The following is a 27,474-nucleotide window of genomic DNA, read 5'->3' as shown; positions in this document are numbered from 1 at the left end:
CGGCCCCTACAGTCAGAGGATGGAATGACAACACTCCCCATGGGAAGAGGCCCGGGCAGGTTCTCCCCTGTAACACTTACTCCCTGCAGGCTCCAGGCCAATCAGTAACAGCGGCACTAACCTCCCTCCTTGTGCAGACACAGCGCCCCCAGCGGCCTCCGCTCCCCAAGCGCCTCTCCTACTGGCCTCAAGCGGGGATCTGAAGCCCCGCCCACCGCGCCGCCCAATCAGCTCGCTGCCCGCTCAGCCGGGAACTCCCTCAGGGAGATGAAAATGACTTGGGAGCGGCAGGTCTGTCCTATTACTGATATCTGGGTTAGAAAGGGGTGGGCCCAGTGGTTCCGCAGCGTTTGAAGCCCCGCCCCCAGCCCCGCCCCTGACAGGTGGGACATCTCATCATTTGCTTTTAGTGTTAGGTAGAAGTACAAGGGCACGCCCACTCCTTGGTGCCCCGCCCCCAGATTCTACACATGGTCTGTAAGGGTTCAGTTTATGGGCAGCTTAAAAAATTGCAGTTAGTCTTTATTTTTTTATTTGGATTTTTGGAATAATTTTACTTCATAATACGTCAGCCCTGTGATTGGGCGGATCGGCAGCCCTGTGATTGGGCAGATTGGCAGCTCTGTGGCCCCAGGATGTCAGTGCCCAGTCCCATGGTTTGTGCCATGTTGCCCCCCACTCTAGCCCCGCCCATCTGTTCCACTTCCTGCTGCCTCCTTTCCCAGGCTGTGCAGGGGGGCGGCGGCACTGTAGGATAGGAACCAATCAGCAGCTAGGCTGACCTGTGATTGGCTCTCCCCCTCCTACTGTGCTTCTGGCAGGGACCATTAGGACACGCCCACCCCTCATGTGAAACCCAGACAGGGACCTGAGAGGATCTATAGGGAGCTCCAATAAAGGGGCCATTGTTACAGATAGGGTTAATGTTTAGTATAAAGCCCATTCCCTTTATATTTAGATGAGTAAAATTCAGTAAAATTCATATTGTTTTTCACACAATACGTCCCCTGGATCCAACGTTATGTTACCGAGTGTGTTCTACCCGGATACAGAGGAGTTTATTATACAGCGGGGGATTATACAGGGGTCCCCCCCCATTATACAACGAGACTCACTGAGCCCCCAGTCTGAGCGCTGAGCTTGGGCGAGTAAGGGGGCAACTGGGCTGGAGAATTTCCTGCAGAAGCTTTTGCCCTTATTCCCAATGGCCTGACTAAGCACTTGTTTTCCTGATCTTCTTACTGATTAAATGATAGGGATAATGAGTCATGTGATCATTAGTTCCCTATTGGGGAGTGTTGGGTGCAGCAGCTGGAGCACTTTGTATATAGGAAAAGGGGCCCCTATTGTCTCTGCTGGGTGGAGGGTCCTGTTCAGACTACTTCTCCCTGTGGATCCTCAGCTTCTCTGGTTGCCCAGCGAGATGTCGGAATAGAACCCACAATGCACCAGGGGGAGAGAAAATCAACAGTATATAACAAACCCCTTGTAAGTCTTTCTGGCTGGCTGAGGGCCACCGGGGCCACAGGGTGGAGCTGCTGAGTGAGGCCTCTGAGAAGAAGAAAGAGAAACTGAGGAAAGTTCTGGAGAAACTGAGCCTAGAGAGAGAGGAGACTGAGAGAGGAGCCCAGAGGCTGCAGGAGCGCAGGAGAGAAGGGGCAGAAGCGGCAGCCGGTGAGACAGAGAGAGTCACTGCCCTGTTTAGGGGCATCAGGGAAGAGCTGGAAGCCCTAGAGAAGCGACTCCTGAGTGACATCTCCAGGCAGAAAGAGGAGCTCTCACTCACACTCACTGAGCTGATCCAACAGCTGGAAATAAAGAAGGACGAGCTGTCCAGGAAGATCCGGCACATTGAGGAGCTGTGCAACATGGCAGCTTTGAGGTTGCACTCCCCAAACGTGAATAACATAATCATGGGGTCACCCCGAACGAAACTGCAACATTTGTGGGAGGAGCCAACCACAGCCAATAACATTTCCCCTGTTCCTTATCCAGGAAATATTCTGTGTGTAGAGAGTGTGAGTATGTTTATTTACTGAAATGACTGAAACATAAGGATCTGAAACCATTCAGCAGATTTTTATATTTTACAAAACTCCAGTAATAACTCAATGGTCAGACTGAAACCACAGAATGTGTATTGTGCTCTATGGTACAAATCCTTTATAAAGTGACATAGGCCCCCAAAAGCAAGGGACCCCGAATCAGTGCAGCACCAAAGCATAGGAGAATACTTACCCCTGTAAGCTATAGGTGCTGCTATGCCATAATATCACTCTGTATGTACTTGGAAACAGATCTGCTGAAATAAACCCTTGTCACTGCTGCCACCGGCCCCCATGAGGGTCAAACCCAGATACCCCCTGCCCCCTCAGTATTTAGGCCACTGCATCTTCCTACACAACCTTTATATACAGGTGGTACAGGAATCACCAGCACCTTATGTGTTGAATGAAGCTTAGTATCGGGGGCCCTCCTGAAGACACTCCCATGATGCCCACCATATGCCCCCACTGGATGTGTCACTTATTCCGAGGCAATTACAGCTCTTTGCAGTCTGTTATAGGAGCCCCAAGAGCTGAGCCCTGGGGTGCATGAAAAGTGGACTCTAGTCTATTTGCCTATATCAATATATAGTCTAGATCCAAACTGCAGAGAGACGGAACATCATAATATGGAACCTTCCTGCCTCGGTCATCACTGAGCCTTTGTTATGTTTTGTAATATAGATGGGTTCCCTGCCTTATTATCTGCTAATGGGTCGGCCTTGTACAAAGGCTCTCTATTGGGGCACAAGGCAACACAAAGGGGCGACATTTATATAAAGTAGGGCTGTACCACAAGTCCCAGATACCCTTCAGCTTTCCAGAAGAAGACTATTCAGCACAACAAGCTTCCCAGCAGCGAACCCACCGGCCTCTTGCCCCACAATTCCCCGTATGATAAGATGCCTTTATTGCACTCTGTAGGGCAAGCGTGATAAATGGCTCTAATTGGGCTCGAAACGTCGCTGAATTGCGGTGCAAAATTGATATCCTTCAGCTTTTTGGACTCGGGACAGAACATTCTTATTTGTCCAACATTTGTCAAACTTTCCTCTCGCAGAGTAGAAAACGTAATTCTATCGTGTATGAGTGAGAGGATGAGTTTTGAGATCTTTCTTTCCAGCCGTTGCCCCACTCGGTACAAACAGACTTCCCTACTCTGATGTGAGTCTGAAGCCTTGAGCCTACGTGCCCCCTGGTACCTTTTCCCACACTCAGTACAGATAAATGGTTTCTCCCCTGTGTGGCCCCGAACATGTGCTCCAAGTTCACCACTAGACCTAAAGCCTTTCCCACACTCACTACACTCATACGGCCGCTCCCCGGTGTGACCTAACTGGTGATATTGAAGTGCTTGTTTCCATCTGAACTGTTGGCCGCACTCCAAACACACAAAAGGTTTCACCCCAGAATGAATGAGTCGATGTAACTCCATTTTTCTTTTTTCCCGGAAGCGTTTCCCGCACTCTGTGCACTCAAATGGTTTCTCCCCCGTGTGGATCATTTGGTGCCTTTTTAGGTTTATCTTTTGTCTAAAGGATTTATCACACTCCGTGCAAGGGAAAGTCTCACCTGTGTGATATCTAAGATGAATAGTGAGTGAAGACTTACAGCTAAGGATTTTCCCACACTCACTGCAGACATAAGGCTTCACTCGAGTGTGACTGCGACAATGGGCATTTAGTCCTCCTCTGTATTTGTATGTTTTCCCACACTCAGTACAGACATGGGGTCGCAGATCTTTGTGGGCCCCAAGGTGCTCTTCCAGGGTTGCCTTGTGTCTGAAGCCCCTCCCACACTCAGTACAGACAAAGGGTTTCTCCCCTGTATGAATGCGAGATGGACATTGAGTTTACCCCTATGGCTGAAGCTTTCCCCACACTCAGTACAGACAAAGGGTTTCTCCCCCGTATGAATGCGAGATGGACATTGAGTTTACCCCTATGGCTGAAGCTTTCCCCACACTCAGTACAGACAAAGGGTTTCTCCCCTGCATGAATGCGAAGATGGACACTGAGTTTACCCCTATGGCTGAAGCCCCTCCCACACTCAGTACAGACAAAGGGTTTCTCCCCCGTATGAATGCGAGATGGACATTGAGTTTACCCCTATGGCTGAAGCTTTCCCCACACTCAGTACAGACAAAGGGTTTCTCCCCTGCATGAATGCGAAGATGGACACTGAGTTTACCCCTATGGCTGAAGCTTTCCCCACACTCAGTGCAGACAAATGGTTTCTCCCCCGTATGAATTTGAAGATGGACACTGAGTTTACCCCTATGGCTGAAGCCCCTCCCACACTCAGTACAGACAAAGGGTTTCTCCCCCGTATGAATGCGAAGATGGACACTGAGTTTACCCCTATGGCTGAAGCTTTCCCCACACTCAGTGCAGACAAATGGTTTCTCCCCCGTATGAATGTGAAGATGGACACTGAGTTTACCCCTATGGCTGAAGCTTTCCCCACACTCAGTACAGACAAAGGGTTTCTCCCCCGTATGAATGCGAGATGGACATTGAGTTTACCCCTATGGCTGAAGCTTTCCCCACACTCAGTACAGACAAAGGGTTTCTCCCCTGCATGAATGCGAAGATGGACACTGAGTTTACCCCTATGGCTGAAGCCCCTCCCACACTCAGTACAGACAAAGGGTTTCTCCCCCGTATGAATGCGAGATGGACATTGAGTTTACCCCTATGGCTGAAGCTTTCCCCACACTCAGTACAGACAAAGGGTTTCTCCCCTGCATGAATGCGAAGATGGACACTGAGTTTACCCCTATGGCTGAAGCTTTCCCCACACTCAGTGCAGACAAATGGTTTCTCCCCCGTATGAATTTGAAGATGGACACTGAGTTTACCCCTATGGCTGAAGCCCCTCCCACACTCAGTACAGACAAAGGGTTTCTCCCCCGTATGAATGCGAAGATGGACACTGAGTTTACCCCTATGGCTGAAGCTTTCCCCACACTCAGTGCAGACAAATGGTTTCTCCCCCGTATGAATTTGAAGATGGACACTGAGTTTACCCCTATGGCTGAAGCCCCTCCCACACTCAGTACAGACAAAGGGTTTCTCCCCCGTATGAATGCGAGATGAACATTGAGTTTACCCCTATGGCTGAAGCTTTCCCCACACTCAGTACAGATAAAAGTTTTGTCTGAGTAGCTAAAGGGGCTAGTAGTCACACTGCAGGTCTGTAGGTGCCGGACTCACCTGCAGGGGGAGCCCATCTGAGTAGCTAAAGGGGCTAGTAGTCTCACTGCATGTCTGTAGGTGCCGGACTCGCCTGCAGGGGGAGCCCATCTGAGTAGCTAAAGGGGCTGGTAGTCGCACTGCATGTCTGTAGGTGCCGGACTCACCTGCAGGGGGAGCCCATCTGAGTAGCTAAAGGGGCTGGTAGTCGCACTGCATGTCTGTAGGTGCCGGACTCACCTGCAGGGGGAGCCCATCTGAGTAGCTAAAAGGGCTAGTAGTCTCACTGCATGTCTGTAGGTGCCGGACTCACCTGCAGGGGGAGCCCATCTGAGTAGCTAAAGGGGCTAGTAGTCTCACTGCATGTCTGTAGGTGCCGGACTCGCCTGCAGGGGGAGCCCATCTGAGTAGCTAAAGGGGCTGGTAGTCGCACTGCATGTCTGTAGGTGCCGGACTCACCTGCAGGGGGAGCCCATCTGAGTAGCTAAAGGGGCTAGTAGTCTCACTGCATGTCTGTAGGTGCCGGACTCACCTGCAGGGGGAGCCCATCTGAGTAGCTAAAGGGGCTGGTAGTCTCACTGCGTGTCTGTAGGTGCCGGACTCACCTGCAGGGGGAGCCCATCTGAGTAGCTAAAGGGGCTGGTAGTCACACTGCGTGTCTGTAGGTGCCGGACTCACCTGCAGGGGGAGCCCATCTGAGTAGCTAAAGGGGCTAGTAGTCGCACTGCATGTCTGTAGGTGCCGGACTCGCCTGCAGGGGGAGCCCATCTGAGTAGCTAAAGGGGCTAGTAGTCTCACTGCATGTCTGTAGGTGCCGGACTTGCCTGCAGGGGGAGCCCATCTGAGTAGCTAAAGGGGCTAGTAGTCTCACTGCATGTCTGTAGGTGCCGGACTCACCTGCAGGGAGAGCCCATCTGAGTAGCTAAAGGGGCTAGTAGTCGCACTGCGTGTCTGTAGGTGCTGGACTCACCTGCAGGGGGAGCCCATCTGAGTAGCTAAAGGGGCTAGTAGTTGCACTGCGTGTCTGTAGGTGCCGGACTCGCCTGCAGGGGGAGCCCATCTGAGTAGCTAAAGGGGCTAGTAGTCTCACTGCATGTCTGTAGGTGCCGGACTCGCCTGCAGGGGGAGCCCATCTGAGTAGCTAAAGGGGCTGGTAATCACACTGCATGTCTGTAGGTGCTGGACTCACCTGCAGGGGGAGCCCATCTGAGTAGCTAAAGGGGCTAGTAGTCTCACTGCATGTCTGTAGGTGCTGGACTCGCCTGAAGGTTCTGTGTGAATCACCCATAGAGATCCCTGGAGTGAGTATAATTAAAGTGACAGTAATAAAGGAGCGCTGGAAGAGTTACAGTATATAGACTGTTCCCTTTGGACTGAGCTAAAGGACGTTACACAGTGAGTGAGACAGCTTGCGCGGGCAGGGGCAGTTAGTAAGGCCCTTATTGCCACTCTGATAGGAGCGTTATGTGTATTAGTTTGCCCTTTATTTCAAGTACTGTGTGTGCATTATTATTGTTCCTAGTGGGGCCCCCGTAGGTGCACTCCCGGATCCCACTAGGTGGCGCTGCGCTAATAATTACCAGGTACCCAGTCTCTCTCAATACCACTGCCGAGTGATACAGGTTTGTCCCGTGCCCTCAGGTAAGCGCCACTCGGGGAGTGTAACACTGTCAGTGCCAGAAGCGGTGAGGATAGGGTTACACTAACTTTGAATCTTTTTCTTTATTTCCAGCCAAACGCAAACTTCTACGGAGAACTGCGCCCACAATTCTGCATGTAGGAAAGCAAGAATGGCGCTGCTGAATAGCTACAGGGGGGCACTTTCAGAAAACATATAGTTTGTGGGGGTATTTCACAGGTAAGGGGGTGTTTAGACTGAAAAACTGCAAGGTGTGCACTTAGAGCGCAGCCCCAAACTGTCCAGCTGAAATTGCCCTTATGTATTGCCCCTGTTTTGGGCTGTTTGGGGGCCGTGGCTTTAGGCGCACCCATGCATGTGGGGTATCGTTTTACTCGGGGTAACTTGTTCTTTCATATTCTGCCTTCATTTGAAAATTTTCATTGGTGTTTTATTCTCAAATTTACTTTGGACTTTGTGACTGTGATAGTGTTTCAGAAAAAAAAAAAAATTTAAAAATTTGGTATCTGTTTGTACAGTATCTGTATGACAGGAGCTACATTTATAGCAAAAACTACACCACAACTAAAAATCTAGAGGTGGGCAGTTTCTAAAAATGTGTGACTTATGGGGGTATTCCATTTCTGTCACAAGGTATGCCATGTTAAAATAGAGACGGCCTTTTCACTTTCGTTTCAATGTAAAATTGCACAAAATGCTGTTTTATTATTGGGGTGTCTTCTGGGCAAGAAAAGTGGGTTACCCATACATATTTGGTATTGTTGGATTCAGCAGAATCAGGGCTTTTACAGACAGTAAAATTTTTGAATGTTAATGTAATCATTCTTGGGAAAAAAACACAAAATAAAAATACTTTTTTCTTTATTTCACTTTTTTTTAAACATATTTCACTCAAAAAGTGTGTTAAATCTCCAGAAAAAGTACAACATGTTATTATAATGTTCAAGCCCAATTTGTTCCGGAAAAAAACAATATCTAACATGCTTTATTTCATGTAGGTTTTCTTGTAAAGAAACCGAAGCAAATGTACTGAGTGCAAAATGTCTAAAAACGGATTGGCAGTAGATGGTCACTTTTGGGACAAACCGGCTGGCTGTGAAAGGGTTAAATGACATGTAAATCCTACCTTGTATAATTAGGCACCTCTCCCCCACCCCAATGGCACCATATGTGCTGCATTTATACCCCCTCTTCGCCAGCTTGGTCATAAAAATACCCCTTTGTAATTCTCAAGTTTGACACTTGCCCCCCTGGAGCCCAAAGATGCCTCCTGACCCAACAGCCCCACTTGCCAATAAACCATCTAAAGACCAGGTCTTACGGCACAAATCCAACAAACCTTTATCCAAATAAGATAAAAGGATTTTGTTTAAGCACAGACAGACCCGGGGCAGAAGTTCTGTCTCTATGAGCACTAAAGGTCCCCATACACGGGCCGATTCTAGCTGCAGATATCATCATCATCATCAGCTAATTGGCTCATGTAGGGGCACTAACGACGTGCCTGCCTGACTGATATGTGGCCTGAAATTGGCCAGATATCAATCGGGCAGGGTAAAAAATGTAGTCGGATCAGGGACCGTATCGGCTCGTTGCTGCGGTCCCCGAACCGACTTCACCTATATCCGTCGTTGGCCCTAGGTCCAAATGACCGAATAAGCCTGGATTCGCCCGATGTCACCCACCCGTAGGTGGGGATATCGGGAGAAGATCCACTCGCTTGGCGACCTCGCCAAGTGAGCGCATCTGAACGTGTATGGCCCCCTAAAGGGGGGTGCTCTTGCACTTCTGTCGGGGTCTCAGTAAATTACCCCTATAGTGTGTTTGGCCCAACTTCCACAAATGGGCAAATCTCACTCTAACCTGTGGGACTAGAGACAATATTCCATGTCCCTCCTCAGGATGAAGCCCAGGCAGAGCGCTCTGCTCTAACATGTGGACTTTCTAAGGCTCTCCGTGCCTGTCTCACATTTGACAAGGGCCCCAGGGTTCCTTTTAGCCCCTCTCTCCCTAACCAATTTGGTTCTTTTGCTCTATTCTAGGAGAGACACGCTGCACCTTAGGCTTCAACATGCAGGATCATGTGCGAAGGATCATTTGCACCCGTTCATTAATAAAAGAGGCCTAAGATACATATTGCAATGCTTTGTTAGATTTTTGCTGAATTTACCAATCTGTCCCCTTGGCTTTTCACGGCAGTCGGTATTATGGGCAATGACCCCGAGTGCAGAGAGTGCCGCCGGCCCATGGATGGCAAATCCCAGGCAGAAATTCAAAGATGGAAAACCTGTCTTTATAAATCTTTCTTCCCTTGGTCATCGTGGCACTTTCTGTATATTTTGGCCTGTAGGTGGGGTTTCCCTGCCTTGTCATCTGCTAATGGGTAGGTCTCACTCCTGACTCAGAACTGAGTCCTCCAAAGGAACATGGGGCTCTTCCAGGTCTCTTCCTGATTCAGAGCTGCTTCTCCCAATCAGGTGACTGCCCCATCACCTCCTCCTCCTCTGAGCAGAGGGCGCCTGATAACAATACAACAGGGGAGCGCTCCACATTGAGTATTAAAGAAACAGTTCAATAGGAAATACACTCACAATGTATCCAAAGATCAAACACTCATAATAAAACCATATCCCCTTCAGCCCCAACATGTGTATAAAGTAGAACTGCCCAACTTACTCCCCTGTGTGAGTGAGAAGATGAGTATTTAAACCCTTCTTTGTATTGTAACATTTTCCACACATTTTGCACTCAAAACTCTTTCCTCTGATGTGAGTCTGAAGATGAGCCTTTAGCCTACGTGCCACCTGGTACCTTTTCCCACACTCGACACAAACAAATGGTTTCTCCCCTGTGTGACTGGGAAGGTGATAAATAAGGCCAGACTGTTCCCTAAAGCTTTTCCCACACTCATTACAGATAAATGGTTTCTCCCCTGTGTGACTCCGGACATGTACTTCAAGTTCACCACTAGACCTAAAGCCTTTCCCACACTCACTACACTCATACGGCCGCTCCCCGGTGTGACCTAACTGGTGATATTGAAGTGCTTGTTTCCATCTGAACTGTTGGCCGCACTCCAAACACACAAAAGGTTTCACCCCAGAATGAATGAGTCGATGTAACTCCATTTTTCTTTTTTCCCGGAAGCATTTCCCGCACTCTGTGCACTCAAATGGTTTCTCCCCCGTGTGGATCATTTGGTGCCTTTTTAGGTTTTTCTTTTGTCTAAAGGATTTATCACACTCCGTGCAAGGGAAAGTCTCACCTGTGTGATATCTAAGATGAATAGTGAGTGAAGACTTACAGCTAAGGATTTTCCCACACTCACTGCAGACATAAGGCTTCACTCCAGTGTGACTGTGACGATGGGCATTTAGTCCTCTTTTGTTCTTGTATGTTTTCCCACACTCAGTACAGAAATGGGGTCGCAGATCTTTGTGGGCCCCAAGGTGCTCTTCCAGGGTTGCCTTGTGTCTGAAGCCCCTCCCACACTCAGTACAGACAAAGGGTTTCTCCCCTGTATGAATGCGAAGATGAACATTGAGTTTACCCCTATGGCTGAAGCTTTCCCCACACTCAGTACAGACAAAGGGTTTCTCCCCCGTATGAATGCGAAGATGGACATTGAGTTTACCCCTATGGCTGAAGCTTTCCCCACACTCAGTACAGACAAAGGGTTTCTCCCCCGTATGAATGCGAAGATGAACATTGAGTTTACCCCTATGGCTGAAGCTTTCCCCACACTCAGTACAGACAAAGGGTTTCTCCCCCGTATGAATGCGAAGATGGACATTGAGTTTACCCCTATGGCTGAAGCTTTCCCCACACTCAGTACAGACAAAGGGTTTCTCCCCCGTATGAATGCGAAGATGGACATTGAGTTTACCCCTATGGCTGAAGCTTTCCCCACACTCAGTACAGACAAAGGGTTTCTCCCCCGTATGAATGCGAAGATGGACATTGAGTTTACCCCTATGGCTGAAGCTTTCCCCACACTCAGTACAGACAAAGGGTTTCTCCCCCGTATGAATGCGAAGATGGACCCTGAGTTTACCCCTATGGCTGAAGCTTTCCCCACACTCAGTACAGATATAAGTTTTGTCTTTTCTGCGAGTCTTAAACTGAGTTTTAGAGATGCTCCTATTTGGGCAGCTTGCCCTGTTCTCAGTGTAAACGTAAGGATTTCCTTCTGAGCGAGGCCCAGGATGACTGATGTCCATTTTCACCTTCTCATGCTGCTTCTTATGTCCCTGAAGGTCCCTGTTCCATAAGAAGCCCTTTTTACATTCAGTGCAGGTGAATGGTTTCCTCCCAGTATGAACCCATTTATGAGCAATGAGGATCTTCCTGTGAGAGAAACATTTCCCACATTTAGAGCAGACAAAGCTCCTCCCCGTGTGTATTCTCTGGTGGGTGAGAAGGTCCCTATTGCTATAAAATCTCCTCCCACATTTTGGGCAGATAAAAGGTTTCATAGTATTGCTCATTTTAGAGACCCTGTTTAGTTTTCTGCTGGGCGGAGTCATCTTACTAATGAGAGAGTTTAATCCTGAATTTATGATTTTAAGATTCTGTGAATTGTTTCTCTTCCCCAAAACGTTTAGACATTTCTTGTTAGTGCTGTGTTTTATGGTCTCATTGAGGAGAGCAGAAGACCTCTTGTCGTTGGAATATTTCTGGTTGGATGACCCACCGCATTCATTGTACAGCAGCCTGCCTGTTTGACTTTGGATTTGGCTGGGGTTTTCTGAAATATCTTGATTTGAATTAAACCCAGCTGTTCTGATTCTGTTCCTACTGGAGATCTCTGATCCGAATGGGACCAATCGATATCCCGCAGCAAGGAGGCTCTGGTTCTTCCCTCTATCAGGCCAGTTCTCTGAAAACAAAATAAAGACTTTAAATGATATTAAAGACCTTATTGGGTGAACTGATCATTGTGCACTAGGGAAGGTATTTATTAGACACAGGATCCTGGGAAACCTTGGGGAGAGTTGGGTGGATTTCATGGAGGAGAATATAGAAAGATAAAGAGACAAGACTAATCAATACAGATACCAATTCAAATACCCACTATGTGTTTTAACAAACACCAGACACACTATGACCACAGGGTCTTCTGTATAGTTTTATCTGGTACCCACTAGTCCTGCTCCTATTCCTGTGCTGTTTCCACCAAAAGTAGGCAGAGCTTACAAAACAGGGGGAGGGGCAGTGGCTTGCAGTTGTGACCAGGAGTGCAGATCATCATAGTTTTAGGAAAAGGATTCTGTGAGGGAATAGGTAGAGGGTGACAGAGGAGATGGGAAAAGTGAGTCTTTAAGGCAGGGGCAGATAACGCAAAGGGTGACAGGAACAGGGTGACAAGGGCAAAGATAGGAGTGCAGGGTGGAGAGAATGCAGACTGGAGACAATATGGAGGATGGAGCAGCTGAAGACTGGGATAGGATGGGATCGAGGGGAAAAAGAGTGACAGGACAGTATGGATCGGTTAAAGACCAGGACAGGATGGACGGGGGAAAGAGTGACAAGATAGGATGGAGCGGTTGAAGACCAGGATGGGACAGAGTGGGGAAAGAGTGACAGGATGGGATGGAGCGGTTGAAGACCAGGATGGGACAGAGTGGGGAAAGAGTGACAGGATGGGATGGAGCGGTTGAAGACCAGGATGGGATGGAGTGGGGAAAGAGTGACAGGACGGGATGGAGCGGTTGAAGACCAGGATGGGATGGAGTGGGGAAAGAGTGACAGGATGGGATGGAGCGGTTGAAGACCAGGATGGGATGGAGTGGGGAAAGAGTGACAGGACGGGATGGAGCGGTTGAAGACCAGGATGGGACAGAGTGGGGAAAGAGTGACAGGATGGGATGGAGCGGTTGAAGACCAGGATGGGACAGAGTGGGGAAAGAGTGACAGGATGGGATGGAGCGGTTGAAGACCAGGATGGGACGGAGTGGGGAAAGAGTGACAGGATGGGATGGAGCGGTTGAAGACCAGGATGGGATGGAGTGGGGAAAGAGTGACAGGACGGGATGGAGCGGTTGAAGACCAGGATGGGATGGAGTGGGGAAAGAGTGACAGGATGGGATGGAGCGGTTGAAGACCAGGATGGGACAGAGTGGGGAAAGAGTGACAGGATGGGATGGAGCGGTTGAAGACCAGGATGGGATGGAGTGGGGAAAGAGTGACAGGACGGGATGGAGCGGTTGAAGACCAGGATGGGATGGAGTGGGGAAAGAGTGACAGGATGGGATGGAGCGGTTGAAGACCAGGATGGGATGGAGTGGGGAAAGAGTGACAGGACGGGATGGAGCGGTTGAAGACCAGGATGGGATGGAGTGGGGAAAGAGTGACAGGATGGGATGGAGCGGTTGAAGACCAGGATGGGATGGAGTGGGGAAAGAGTGACAGGACGGGATGGAGCGGTTGAAGACCAGGATGGGATGGAGTGGGGAAAGAGTGACAGGATGGGATGGAGCGGTTGAAGACCAGGATGGGATGGAGCGGTTGAAGACCAGGATGGGATGGAGTGGGGAAAGAGTGACAGTACGGGATGGAGCGGTTGAAGACCAGGATGGGACAGAGTGGGGGAAGAGTGACAGGACAGGCCAGGACAGAGCAAAAGCCAGAACCAGAGCAGGCATAAGAATCAAGAACAGGAGCCAGAGCAGGGAACAAGAGCTACAGTGCTCAAAGTTTGGCCAATGCTCAGGCAAGGAATGTGAGGAGGGCAGAATCAGCCCTGATTGTCTGACCCCACCTAACCAATAAGGCTGCTGGGGTAATGTAACAATGCACATGAATAGAAGAATAAATGGGCAATGAGTCCCCGCCGGCTGCTCTCCTGGCTCAATGGTTAGAAAGAGCAACCAACGAGCAGGAGGTCCTGAGATCAAACCCCAGCAGAGGGGTTTCACAAAATGTAAAATACCAACGGTTCTGACATCACAACCTCTGTCACCGCCCCCTCTCCAAAATTAACTCATACTTATCCGATTAAAAACAATGTGACTTCTACTTTGTTTCTTTTAGTTAAATAGGCAGTTTCCATTACATTAAAATACTTATACAAACCTGCTTTTAAAGGAGACATATTGGATAAAGGAAACCCCTAACCCTGTAGGCAATTATGAATAATATCCGGTGCTGGTTTCCCTTTGGGCTAAACATTAACCCTATCTGTAACAATGGCCCCTTTATTGGAGCTCCCTATAGATCCTCTCAGGTCCCTGTCTGGGTTTCACATGAGGGGTGGGCGTGTCCTAACGGTCCCTGCCAGAAGCACAGTAGGAGGTGGAGAGCCAATCACAGCCCTGCACTCACACAAGCACAGACAGGCTTCAGTTCCCTATCAGGTCAGCCTAGCTGCTGATTGGTTCCTATCCTACTGTGCCGCCGCCCCCTGCACAGCCTGGGAAAGGAGGCAGCAGGAAGTGGAACAGATGGGCGGGGCTAGTGGGGATTTGGGGGAATTTCTCAATAAATCAGAAACACAACTTTAAGCACAATCCTTCTATATCTAGAGGAGTATAATTCCCTGGTACATTCATCATTTTTATAGGATATGTCTCCTTTAATCAAATTTCTCTATTACTTATTAAATTAATAGATATTTGAAAGCCTTAATTGCTTATTAATTCAATTTACTTAGTTAAATAGTTTCTAATTTATAATCATGTTTAGTAATTGAAACTTTTAGAGCCGATCATTTGTACATTTTAATATATCCTCAACCCAACTCATTAATCTAACATCAACCGTAGCTGTGTCCTGATCCCAACAGTATCTGCAACATCAAACCTGATAAATAATAACCCTTTGTTAGCCAACAGCCTTAGTGTAGTTGGGGTACAGATACTGCTTTCAATAATATACTGGGAGTGGCTTAGAATAAGACTAAGCTGCCCCTCTCTATCAGCCCCTGCAGCGGGATTAACCCCCAGTCCCACAGCCGCCCCTCTCTATCAGCCCCTGCAGCGGGATTAACCCCCAGTCCCACAGCCGCCCCTCTCTATCAGCCCCTGCAGCGGGATTAACCCCCAGTCCCACAGCCGCCCCTCTCTATCAGCCCCTGCAGCGGGATTAACCCCCAGTCCCACAGCCTCCCCTCTCTATCAGCCCCTGCAGCGGGATTAACCCCCAGTCCCACAGCCGCCCCTCTCTATCAGCCCCTGCGGCGGGATTAACCCCCAGTCCCACAGCCGCCCCTCTCTATCAGCCCCTGCGGCGGGATTAACCCCCAGTCCCACAGCCGCCCCTCTCTATCGGCCCCTGCAGCGGGATTAACCCCCAGTCCCACAGCCCCCCCTCTCGGCCCCTGCAGCGGGATTAACCCCCAGTCCCACAGCCGCCCCTCTCTATCAGCCCCTGCAGCGGGATTAACCCCCCAGTCCCACAGCCGCCCCTCTCTATCAGCCCCTGCAGCGGGATTAACCCCCAGTCCCACAGCCTCCCCTCTCTATCAGCCCCTGCAGCGGGATTAACCCCCAGTCCCACAGCCGCCCCTCTCTATCAGCCCCTGCGGCGGGATTAACCCCCAGTCCCACAGCCGCCCCTCTCTATCAGCCCCTGCAGCGGGATTAACCCCCAGTCCCACAGCTGCCCCTCTCTATCAGCCCCTGCAGCGGGATTAACCCCCAGTCCCACAGCCGCCCCTCTCTATCAGCCCCTGCAGCGGGATTAACCCCCAGTCCCACAGCCGCCCCTCTCTATCAGCCCCTGCAGCGGGATTAACCCCCAGTCCCACAGCCGCCCCTCTCTATCAGCCCCCTGCAGCGGGATTAACCCCCAGTCCCACAGCCGCCCCTCTCTATCATCAGCCCCTGCAGCGGGATTAACCCCCAGTCCCACAGCCGCCCCTCTCTATCAGCCCCTGCAGCGGGATTAACCCCCAGTCCCACAGCCGCCCCTCTCTATCAGCCCCTGCAGCGGGATTAACCCCCAGTCCCACAGCCGCCCCTCTCTATCAGCCCCTGCAGCGGGATTAACCCCCAGTCCCACAGCCGCCCTCTCTATCGCCCCTGCCAGCGGGATTAACCCCCAGTCCCACAGCCGCCCCTCTCTATCAGCCCCTGCAGCGGGATTAACCCCCAGTCCCACAGCCGCCCCTCTCCTATCAGCCCCTGCAGCGGGATTAACCCCCAGTCCCACAGCCGCCCCTCTCTATCATCAGCCCCTGCAGCAGGATTAACCCCCAGTCCCACAAGCCGCCCCTCTCTATCAGCCCTGCAGCGGGATTAACCCCCAGTCCCACAGCCGCCCCTCTCTATCAGCCCCTGCAGCGGGATTAACCCCCAGTCCCACAGCCGCCCCTCTCTATCAGCCCCCTGCAGCGGGATTAACCCCCAGTCCCACAGCCGCCCCTCTCTATCGGCCCCTGCAGCGGGATTAACCCCCAGTCCCACAGCCGCCCCTCTCTATCGGCCCCTGCAAGCGGGATTAACCCCCAGTCCCACAGCCGCCCCTCTCTATCAGCCCCTGCAGCGGGATTAACCCCCAGTCCCCACAGCCGCCCCTCTCTATCAGCCCCTGCAGCGGGATTAACCCCCAGTCCCACAGCCGCCCCTCTCTATCAGCCCCTGCAGCGGGATTAACCCCCAGTCCCACAGCCGCCCCTCTCTATCAGCCCCTGCAGCGGGATTAACCCCCAGTCCCACAGCCGCCCCTCTCTATCAGCCCCTGCAGCGGGATTAACCCCCAGTCCCACAGCCGCCCCTCTCTATCGGCCCCCTGCAGCGGGATTAACCCCCAGTCCCACAGCCGCCCCTCTCTATCGGCCCCTGCAGCGGGATTAACCCCCAGTCCCACAGCCGCCCCTCTCTATCAGCCCCTGCAGCGGGATTAACCCCCAGTCCCACAGCCGCCCCTCTCTATCGGCCCCTGCAGCGGGATTAACCCCCAGTCCCACAGCCGCCCCTCTCTATCAGCCCCTGCAGCGGGATTAACCCCCAGTCCCACAGCCGCCCCTCTCTATCAGCCCCTGCAGCGGGATTAACCCCCAGTCCCACAGCCGCCCCTCTCTATCAGCCCCTGCAGCGGGATTAACCCCCAGTCCCACAGCCGCCCCTCTCTATCAGCCCCTGCAGCGGGATTAACCCCCAGTCCCACAGCCGCCCCTCTCTATCAGCCCCTGCAGCGGGATTAACCCCCAGTCCCACAGCCGCCCCTCTCTATCAGCCCCTGCAGCGGGATTAACCCCCAGTCCCACAGCCGCCCCTCTCTATCATCAGCCACATCACAGGTGGTGCCAGATAAAGGCTTAATGGGGATAAAAACCCAACCATAACGCTGCCCCACTGTGCCCCCTAGTTTTGATATAGAAGTTGTTGAAAAACATAATTATAGATGGAAGAAAATAGACCAATGAGAATTCTACTGAGCAAAAATCTCATTATAGATGCAAGAGAAGTGACCAATGAGAATGCTGATTCCCTGTGTCAGGCCCCTTGCTGGTACCTTACATATAGAGATAATGATGGCATTTTCCCGTCATTATATGGCACAGGAATCAGACATGGGGATAAAGGGACAGACTTGTTCAGTGCTGGGAAACTGTGCTTATTGCTCCCAACTCCAATTGCAGGAACAGAGAACAGGGAGCCGGATTTACTCACATCAGCTGGGATTCTCATTGGGGGATTTCTTGCATTTTAATGCAGTTTTATTGGGCAATATTGCTTTAAGAATACAGCCCTGATGTTGCTGGACTACAGCTCCCAGCATGCCTCACCCTTCATTATATGTTACATTATTCTGGGATTTGTAGTCCGGCAACAGCTGAGTGACGTTCGGTTGAGCCGCGCTGTGCCGCAGGGTTTAGTTTCCCTTTATGACTAAACAACATTAGGCACCAGCAGACATTACTTTGGGGCATATTTTCTGCTGGTTTGGGGGTGACCAGACTACATACAGCACTGGGCACATTAGGGGCCCCTGGGTACTTACTGATATAGAGATCCATTCTTCCCACGTGGCTTGAGTCCTGCTTGCCGTGACCTTCCTCCTCCTCCTCCTCCTCCTCCTGTGGGACTATTATTAGCTGCCAGCTGGGTAACTAGATCCCCCCTTTCTCAGTGAGTGGGAATGGAGGGGGGTGTAACTGGATCTTCCATTTCTGTTCCATTTTGTTGAATGTAAAATACTTAGATAGTTGGGAATATTATTCATTACCCCCCTTGGGGTCACGGCGCATCCATTTCTATTATTGCCCAAACCCCCGGGTGCTGCTCGTGTCAGTTGGGTGCCTGGGTGCAATGGGGAGACATTCGGCCTGATAACCCCCAGCAAGGCAGCAGCTGCCGCCTTATTTCCCACTAAAAGCCTGAGGCTTCAGTTTGCAGGGGGCAAAATCATATAAACCCTCCCTTAAAGGGCAAGTCAACCCAAAACAACTATTCATAACAGCTGCTGAGTGGGGGTGCAGATATAAACTTACCCTCCCGATTGCGGGTTCTGCCCTCTGATACAGAGAGGGGCAATAATAATAATTATATGTTACATTACTCTGGGATTTGTAGTCCGGCTACGCTGAGTAACGTTTGGTTGAGCCGCGCTGTGCCGCAGGGTTTAGTTTCCCTTTAATAAGTACTAGGGTGTGAGTACAATGAAGCTCTAAAGGAATCAATGGAAGCCTATTGGTTACCAGCATTAGAAACACGGGCTCTGACATTGAGCTGCACAACAGACCCAGCATTCCCGGGAATCAGCTCGGTGGGTCTTTACTCTATTTCCCTCGGACTAACTGCCAACCTTCTCATGGCGACTGCAAAGTCCTCCCTCCATGCAGGTAACACTACAGCTCAGTCCCATCCAACATAACGATGGATATTTCCCAATATGGCAAAAGCCACGGTCTGGTTCTGAACATCTCAAACCCAAAGAGATGATTATAGACCTCGGGAGGAACCCAAGTCAACCTGAGACTTAGATGACTGAGTGTCTCGGCCGGCTGCCTCTTCTCCCAGCAGGAACTGTTTGTGCCAATGTGCAAGTTGGCCAACTACGTCCCAGTCACCCCTGGTCTGGGCACCATAGGGATCACCTGACAGAAGCAGGGAATAATGGGAGATACAAGAAGAAGCTGCTATAGAGATTGCACCCCTCAGGGTTCCCAAGAGCTGAGAATGATAGGAAGCAGGGCCACCGTCAGTAATCACGGGGCCCCGTACTATTGTTAACCTCCCCCCATGGGGCCCCAGGTCTAACCTCAATAAAAATGGCCATTATGCAAAAACAGAGCCCCCCCATCTGCCTATAATCCCCTCTAATGTACTTGTACTCACTGTTACTACCCCCATACTCACTGTTACTACCCCCCCATACTCACTGTCACGGCCCCCCTACTCACTGTCACGGCCCCCCCATACTCACTGTCACTGCCCCCCCATACTCACTGTCACTGCCCCCCCATACTCACTGTCACTGCCCCCCCCATACTCACTGTCACTGCCCCCCCCATACTCACTGTCACTGCCCCCCCATACTCACTGTCACTGCCCCCCCATACTCACTGTCACGGCCCCCTACTCACTGTCACGGCCCCCCCATACTCACTGTCACTGCCCCCCCATACTCACTGTCACTGCCCCCCCCATACTCACTGTCACTGCCCCCCCCCATACTCACTGTCACTGCCCCCCCATACTCACTGTCACTGCCCCCCCATACTCACTGTCACTGCCCCCCCATACTCACTGTCACTGCCCCCCTACTCACTGTCACTGCCCCCCCATACTCACTGTCACTGCCCCCCATATCTACACTGTCACTGCCCCCCATACTCACTGTCACTGCCCCCCATACTCACTGTTACTGCCCCCCCCATACTCACTGTTACTGCCCCCCCCCCATACTCACTGTTTACTTGCCCCCCCCATACTCACTGTTACTGCCCCCCCCATACTCACTGTTACTGCCCCCAATACTCACTGTTACTGCCCCCATACTCACTGTTACTGCCCCCCCATACTCACTGTCACTGCCCCCATACTCACTGTCACTGCCCCCCATACTCACTGTCACTGCCCCCCCATACTCACTGTCACTGCCCCCCATACTCACTGTCACGGCCCCCCATACTCACTGTTACTGCCCCCATACTCACTGTCACTGCCCCCCATACTCACTGTTACTAGCCCCCCATACTCACTGTTACTGGCCCCATACTCACTGTAACTGCCCCCCATACTCACTGTAACTGCCCCCCATACTCACTGTTACTGCCCCCCATACTCAGGGTGAGGCCTTACCAGGGACCTCAACATTTTATTGAGATTTTGCAATAAACACACAAAATGAATAATGACAAATTATTTAAATGTTGGTTATAGTTACAAAAATCACATTTGACAGTTTGTCCAACAAAAAGACAAGATAAGAAGAAAACAGAATTCTTACAGAGAAACAAAATAAGTGATTGAAAGTAGGGATGCACCGAATCCAGAATCTGAAAAATCACGTGACTTTTTGTCATGTAAACACGGAATGTAACCCTTCCCGTAACCTAATACGCATTTACCGCTTCCGTAATCGGATTAGCATATGGATTGGGTTCGGTATTGGGCGGAATAAATAAAGTGGATTCGGTGCATCACTAACTCAAAGTAACTGCCCCCCATACTCACTGTTACTGCCCCCCATACTCACTGTAACTGCCCCCCCATACTCCACTGTTACTGCCCCCCATACTCACTGTTACTGCCCACTCACTGTAACTGCCCCCCATACTCACTGTACTGCCCCCCATACTCACTGTCACTGCCCCCCATACTCACTGTACTGCCCCCCATACTCACTGTAACTGCCCCCCATACTCACTGTTACTGCCCCCCATACTCACTGTTACTGCCCGCATACTCACTGTAACTGCCCCCCATACTCACTGTTACTGCCCCCCATACTCACTGTAACTGCCCCCGCATACTCACTGTTACTGCCCCCCATACTCACTGTTACTGCCCGCATACTCACTGTAACTGCCCCCCATACTCACTGTTACTGCCCCCCATACTCACTGTAACTGCCCCCCATACTCACTGTTACTGCCCCCCATACTCACTGTAACTGTAAGCATATGGATTGGGTTCGGTATTGGGCGGAATAAATAAAGGGGATTCGGTGCATCACTAACTCAAAGTAACTGCCCCCCATACTCACTGTAACTGCCCCCCATACTCACTGTAACTGCCCCCCATACTCACTGTAACTGCCCCCCATACTCACTGTTACTGCCCGCATACTCACTGTAACTGCCCCCCATACTCACTGTAACTGCCCCCCATACTCACTGTAACTGTAAGCATATGGATTGGGTTCGGTATTGGGCGGAATAAATAAAGTGGATTCGGTGCATCACTAACTCAAAGTAACTGCCCCCCATACTCACTGTTACTGCCCCCCATACTCACTGTCACTGCCCCCCATACTCACTGTCACTGCCCCCCATACTCACTGTTACTGCCCCCCATACTCACTGTTACTGCCCCCCATACTCACTGTCACTGCCCCCCATACTCACTGTCACTGCCCCCCATACTCACTGTCACTGCCCCCCATACTCACTGTTACTGCCCCCCATACTCACTGTAACTGCCCCCCATACTCACTGTCACTGCCCCCATACTCACTGTAACTGCCCCCCATACTCACTGTCACTGCCCCCCATACTCACTGTAACTGCCCCCATACTCACTGTTACTGCCCGCATACTCACTGTAACTGCCCCCATACTCACTGTCACTGCCCCCCATACTCACTGTAACTGCCCCCCATACTCACTGTTACTGCCCGCATACTCACTGTAACTGCCCCCCATACTCACTGTAACTGTAAGCATATGGATTGGGTTCGGTATTGGGCGGAATAAATAAAGTGGATTCGGTGCATCACTAACTCAAAGTAACTGCCCAGTGGACAAACAATGGGAAGAAACGTTTCCCAGAGAGAATAATCAGGGTTCATTTTGCTTCAAAATGATTTGTTCATAGATTAGTGAAATCTATATTTGCAGCATTTTATAAATCTGATCCAAGGTTGGACTGGGGGTGCAGGGCCCACCGAGTCTGCTGCCCAAGGGCCCCACACCCCCCAAAGGTGCCCCCCAACATCTTCCTCGGGTCTGCGCCACTGGGGCCCACTGGGTTTTCCCTGGTATCCGGGCAGCCCAGTCCGACCCTGATCTGATCCTTATTTCTTGTATCTATAGCATTAAAGAATAATGCCCATAGGGGATCCTGGATTTAGTTTCACTTGTTTTGGCTCCGATGGCCCCTTGTCAGCTAAACTGATTAAGATAAGAAATAATTCCTGTTATAGGAGGGGTTTCCTCTTTTAACCAATAATAAAATAAAGCTTTTTAGAGGCCGCCATAAACAAAAATAATCATTTAGCAATTTTTTTGTGCTAAGGAGACCGGTAACAATGCTTGATAACCTCCTCTTTGTTACTGTGTAATAGAGCGAAACTAGGAGAGAGCTTTATATTCAACCTGTGGTTCAAGGATCTTTCCACCATGTTCCAGAAGTTCCCAATCAAGACAATAGGTAATGGAGTAAATCAACACCAGTTACATTTGGGGCAAAAAGAGTAGTAATATTAATAATGATGTCACGGGGCGTGACTCCGCAGGATGGGGACGAGGCAGTGCTGTGATGTAATGGGGGTGGGGATATGCCGCTGATTGCAGAGTCAATGTTAGCGAGTCCTGACCAGTTTTCCTAATTTGGGAGGAGGTTTTGACTAGGTTGTCGCCAAGCAAGCAGATCTTCTCCCCATATCCCCGCGATATCGGGAGAATCCAGGCTAATTCAATCATTTGGCCCTGGGGCCAAACGATTGAGTTATAATGATGGGCATAGGCAAAGTCGGTCCGGGGACCACATCAACGAGCCAATGCGGACCCCAATTTTCTAACCTGCCTGATCGAGATCTGGGCGATTTCAGGCCAGATATCGGTCGGGCAGTCCCGTCGGTAGTGCCCATACACGGCGGGCCAATTAGCCGCATCGGTCTATGAGACCCATGTCAGCAGCTAGATTCGGCCCGTGTATGGGGACCTTAAGGGTAAATTGATTAAAGAATAAATCAGCTTAGGAAAGATTAAAGTTTTGAAAAAGATCAACCTTCCTTTTAAATTGAATGAGCAGAAGATTGTGTTAAGGTCAGGTGCAATCTCTGTAATCGAGTGGGACACATGCATAGGAGATGCCCTGAGGCCTACCATAATATGGTTAAGCTCTTCCCAGAGATTGACAAGGAGATAAGGGAGGGAATGAGAACACCAGAAAGAGAGGCAGAAAGTCAGGAAAGTGAACCGGAGGTTAGGGACTCACAGAGCAGTGTTGTTCAAAGAAGCCCATGACCAAACCCATGAGAGAAAACAGAAAGAAGGATGAGAAACCAAGGAGAGAGTGGGACTGCAGTGAGAGACAAAGCTAGCAAGAAAGGTAAGAAGGATGAGAAAGGTTGGCAGACAATGCAAAGAAAAAACAGAAGCAGAAAGCAGGCCGACTTGTTAGACCCAGGGGAAGGTCCTTCTAGTCCCTTCTTACTCACCACCAAAAATAAATTTGAGGTTTTGGACGAGGAGTCTGAGACCTGGGGAGACAGGGCTGAGAGAGAGAAGAAGGAAGAACTAGGGAGAATTCCGAGTGAAGAAGAGAAAGAAAAGCTAGAGCAGGAGAACCCTGAGGAAATGGAGATCCAACTCCCTTTACAGAAGAGGGGAAGGGAAGGGAGTGACCAGCCTGTCAGGAAGAAAGGTGTAGGCGGAGTCATTAGGCTTTCCAGTGATCAGGAAGGAGAGGGTGTGTGTCTTGGGGATGGAACACCATCTGACTGTGGTCCTCAAGCCAAACGTTATGGGGGGGAAGCTGTAGGTCTGGCTAAGAAAAAAAATCCATCTAAACATTCATGATGGTGCAGCCTACAATCAATCAACCTCCAATGTTTGTAGCATAAGAACTCAGCGGGCGAGATTCTTGGCATTAGAGAGTTTAGCTAACTCAGATTCTGAGGTGTTTTTCCTTCAGGAGACCCGACTCACTACCCTGGCGGATCTGAGAAAGGCAAGGGCTGACTGGCGACATGGGCCTTCCTTCTGGTCCATAGCAGAGGAGCCATTTGGAGGAGTAGCAATACTATTAAGGGGTGGCCTCAATATTAGAGTGCATCGTCTCCTTGAGATCCAAGTAGGCCGATGTCTCTTGCTAGATGTTACAATAAGCGGAAGGCGATTACGACTTATCAACATCTATGGGCCACAGTCTATGGCAGGCAGGAGGGCTCTGCTAGTGGAAATTAGGCCTTTCCTGCACACATCCCTTCCGGTTATCCTGGCCGGTGATTTCAACCAGGTTCTTAGACCAGAAGATCGGTCTGGTAAAATAGGGAAATCTGAAAGTTATTACTTAAACATGCTTATTCAGCAAGCTGGTCTGGTTGATGTCGCAACCTGTGGTGGCCGGAGGGCATCACATACCTACAGATGTGCAGAAAGGAGCAGTCGCCTGGATATGGGCTTTGTTGGGGCAGGTGAGGAGTTTACTGATGTGAGGGAGGTTGGTGTAGAATACTCTGATCACCTGACTCTCTCTTTTATGGTGGGAGCTTCTTCTGTTCCAGAAAAGGGCAGGAGTCTGTGGCGGCTGAGTGTGGACTCCCTGGAGGGTGAGTTGGTTCAGCAGTCTTTTGAGGCTCTGCTTAGGCACTAGCTCAATAGAGTTGACTTTTACAATTCTGTACCATCATGGTGGGAGGATGCCAAATACTCTTTCCGGACTTTCTTCCGTAAGCTATCTGTATGTAGGGAGGGTAAGCGGTATAAGAAGTACCTGACTCTTTTAAAGAAGTTGGAGTCCTCATTTTCAGATGGGGGGGAGGGGTCAAACATCACCCAGCTGAAAGCCCAGATCAGAGAATGCCAGTACAGCCGCTACAAATCTCTTGTGCAGGAAAGGGATTATGGGAATTTTCACTCCCCGGATCCCTTTTTAAACTGCTGAGAGAATGTTGGGCGGAAGCTTATCACCGGTCTGATCGACCCCAAGGGTGAGTTACAGACATCCAGGGAGGGCATCCTTGGGGTTGTGAAAGACATATACACTTTTCTGTTCCGGGCCAAGGCTTTGGATAAGGGGAGGACTTCACCCTTCCTGGAGGCAACCCCAGGGCCTTATGTAACCAATTTGGACTTTGAGCCTTTGACACCTGAGATCACGGAGGATGAGGTCAAAGCTGCCATCTACTGCCTTGCTAAAAAGAAGGCTCCAGGACCGGACGGCCTTACAGCCGAATTTTATAAGAAATTTAAAGACCAGCTGGCTCCGGTTCTCGTAGAGGTCTTTAGAGACTGCCTGGAAGGGGGTATATTGCCCCCCTCTATGAGAGAATCGTCCTTGATCTTGCTGTCTAAAGGTAAGGATCCACAGCGGGTTGAGAACTGGAGGCCAATTGCCCTTCCTGATAGGAAGCTTCTCACATGGATACTTTTTACCAGACTGATTTTGTTTTCAGGCACTTTATTATCTCCTGTCCAGTCCTGCACGGTGAAAGGGCGGAGCATCTCCGGGGCGATCCTTACTATAAGGGAAGCCTTAGAACTAAGTCCAAAACATTGGGTGCTACTGTCTGTCTCTGGACCAGGCTAAGGCCATTAGCCAGGAGGATGTTACCCTTGGCCAAATAGTGAAGTCTGTGGTGGCTGATTTGGGTTTCCTGAAGGAAAGGGAGGTTAAGCAATGCTGCCAGAATGCATCTAAATGGAGGGGTGTGAGCCTGTGACCTACAGTTTGGGTGTATTTGTGTTGGGAATGATCCTGATGTCTGAACCTCTTTTCTTTTCACCCTTTAAGATGATTCAGGATAAAAGAGCACAGAGGGAGAAAGAGGCAGACAAAGCTACACCACCAGCCCATGCAGTTGGCGAGTCCTACAAGCTCTCATTCGTTTGGCAATATATATGTCCTTGGTTGGGGGAGTGGCGGGATGTGTGGGCGGGGAAAGGGAAGGGGGTGGGGTTATGGCCCACCAATACGAAGCCGGACTGTGGACTTTGTGGCCGGGTTTGTGGAGGTGAAGGTGTTGGGTGGGGAGGGAGGGAGGGAACCCCCTTTTCATGGACAAAGGAAGGACTTTGCTGAGATTGGGTTTTATTGGGAGGGAATTATGGACAGAGGAAGGACATGGTGGTGGGAAAAAGTTCTGAACAGAGCCAAAGACTATTGGTGGTAAATAGTCTGAATTGGTTTTATTTGTTTTGAACTGTTGAGTTTTATTGTAAATTGATAAGTTTTTACTGAATAAAAAGAAAAGAAATTCCTATCTGATCCTCATTGGTGCTTAGGGCGATGGGTATTTATTGCATATGCGCCAATGATTATGCCAAGAAGCCTATGGGATTATTCATAGGAAATGTCGTTTTAATCGGGAGACTGCTTTTGTTATTTTTTCTGTGATTCGGTATCACCTCTGGGCTATGAGATGCATGAAATCTCTGGGGAAGGAGAACGATCCAATAGACCAGATGACATGGAAAGTTTTAAGGGAGTTTATATTTATTAAAACAAATGACGCACGGAAGCAGAGTGAGAGTGAAAAGTACTGGGGGAATTTAGATTTTTCTTGGTCTTCAACTTTTTCGTGCTGAATAATTTATATATTTAATATATTTTTACTTTGATATGTTATGTTTTTGTTTTGCTTTGTAAATGTTTTTAATTTTAAATAAAAATCCCTATCTGATCCCCCTAGTGAGCAGACGTGTGGTGGATTTCTCCCCTTGTCCTGTTATTGGTCTGGGGGGCTGCTTTTTCCCTGTTTTGGGGGAGATTATATTTTCTTTGTATTTTTTGTAAAACGGAAAGAAGAGTTTCCACTTGTTCGAGTAGAGGAAAAAAGGCAATTGCTGTTGCAGAGAAATGTTTGAAACAGAAAATGGCGGAGGAGGAAGGTGCAAGCAAAGCCAAGTCTGGGAGGAGGAAGGTGGAAGCAAAGCCAAGTCTGGGAGGAGGAAGGTGGAAGCAAAGCCAAGTCTGGGAGGAGGAAGGTGCAAGCAAAGCCAAGTCTGGGAGGAGGAAGGTGCAAGCAAAGCCAAGTCTGGGAGGAGGAAGGTGCAAGCAAAGCCAAGTCTGGGAGGAGGAAGGTGGAAGCAAAGCCAAGTCTGGGAGGAGGAAGGTGGAAGCAAAGCCAAGTCTGGGAGGAGGAAGGTGCAAGCAAAGCCAAGTCTGGGAGGAGGAAGGTGGAAGCAAAGCCAAGTCTGGGAGGAGGAAGGTGCAAGCAAAGCCAAATTCCTTCTATATAGGGAAGGAAAGGGGTGTCTGTTTTTACCCAGGACAGCCCAAGCAGTGCTTCAAATGTGGCTCTAAACGGCATTTAGCCAATGACTGTACTATTATTGTACAGCGTTGCGGAATATGTTGGCGCTTTATAAATAAATGTTAATAATAATAATACTATTAAAGTATGTGCTTTGTGTGTGGTCCAGGGGCATGTCGGCAAAGAGTGCAATATAGTGCAATAAATGGCGGTGCAAGGGAGTGTCAGAAAGCCTGGCACAATATTCTCAAAAAATGTCCTAGGATTGAAAAGGAGTTTTTTCAGG

General features: G+C 50.0%; 3 protein-coding genes across 3 annotated transcripts in view; all 3 read right to left on the bottom strand.

Moving 5' to 3' along the window:
• Nucleotides 1-272, bottom strand: part of LOC108644827 (oocyte zinc finger protein XlCOF6-like) — a 28,778-nt gene extending 28,506 nt beyond the window's left edge. Inside the window, exon 1 of the mRNA XM_018089688.2 lies at nucleotides 122-272. The gene's annotated coding sequence lies outside the window, so the exon portion shown is untranslated. The remainder of the gene's footprint in view (nucleotides 1-121) is intronic.
• Nucleotides 273-2,880: 2,608 nt separating this feature from the next.
• Nucleotides 2,881-8,813, bottom strand: LOC108644826 (gastrula zinc finger protein XlCGF57.1-like). The gene is made up of 4 exons (XM_031903948.1): nucleotides 8,742-8,813; nucleotides 4,719-5,119; nucleotides 4,320-4,552; nucleotides 2,881-3,869 (listed from the first exon to the last, which is right to left on the bottom strand). The coding sequence occupies exons 1-4, from the start codon at nucleotides 8,811-8,813 to the stop codon at nucleotides 2,881-2,883; spliced, it is 1,695 nt and encodes a 564-aa protein (XP_031759808.1).
• On the bottom strand, nucleotides 8,636-19,124 carry LOC100494203 (oocyte zinc finger protein XlCOF6-like). Its single transcript, XM_018089687.2, has 2 exons — nucleotides 17,823-19,124; nucleotides 8,636-11,757 (listed from the first exon to the last, which is right to left on the bottom strand). The coding sequence occupies exons 1-2, from the start codon at nucleotides 17,836-17,838 to the stop codon at nucleotides 9,551-9,553; spliced, it is 2,223 nt and encodes a 740-aa protein (XP_017945176.1). The 5' UTR covers nucleotides 17,839-19,124; the 3' UTR covers nucleotides 8,636-9,550.
• Nucleotides 19,125-27,474: the final 8,350 nt, after the last annotated feature.

The sequence above is a fragment of the Xenopus tropicalis genome, chromosome 6 (assembly GCF_000004195.4).
Source record: "Xenopus tropicalis strain Nigerian chromosome 6, UCB_Xtro_10.0, whole genome shotgun sequence".
NCBI lineage: Eukaryota > Metazoa > Chordata > Amphibia > Anura > Pipidae > Xenopus > Xenopus tropicalis.
Note: the sequence above shows the minus strand (reverse complement) of the source record. Positions and strands in the feature narration are given on the sequence as shown.

Excerpts from the sequence above, each read along its gene's own strand:
- LOC108644826 (XM_031903948.1), bottom strand. The coding sequence starts at position 8,813 with ATGTTAGAGCAGAGCGCTCTGCCTGGGCTTCATCCTGAGGAGGGACAT. Across the intron at positions 5,120-8,741 it reads TATTGTCTCTAGTCCCACAG|AAACCCTTTGTCTGTACTGA; the intron begins GTTAGAGTGAGA and ends CATACGGGGGAG. Across the intron at positions 4,553-4,718 it reads GGTAAACTCAATGTCCATCT|TCGCATTCATACGGGGGAGA; the intron begins CGCATTCATACG and ends TCAATGTCCATC.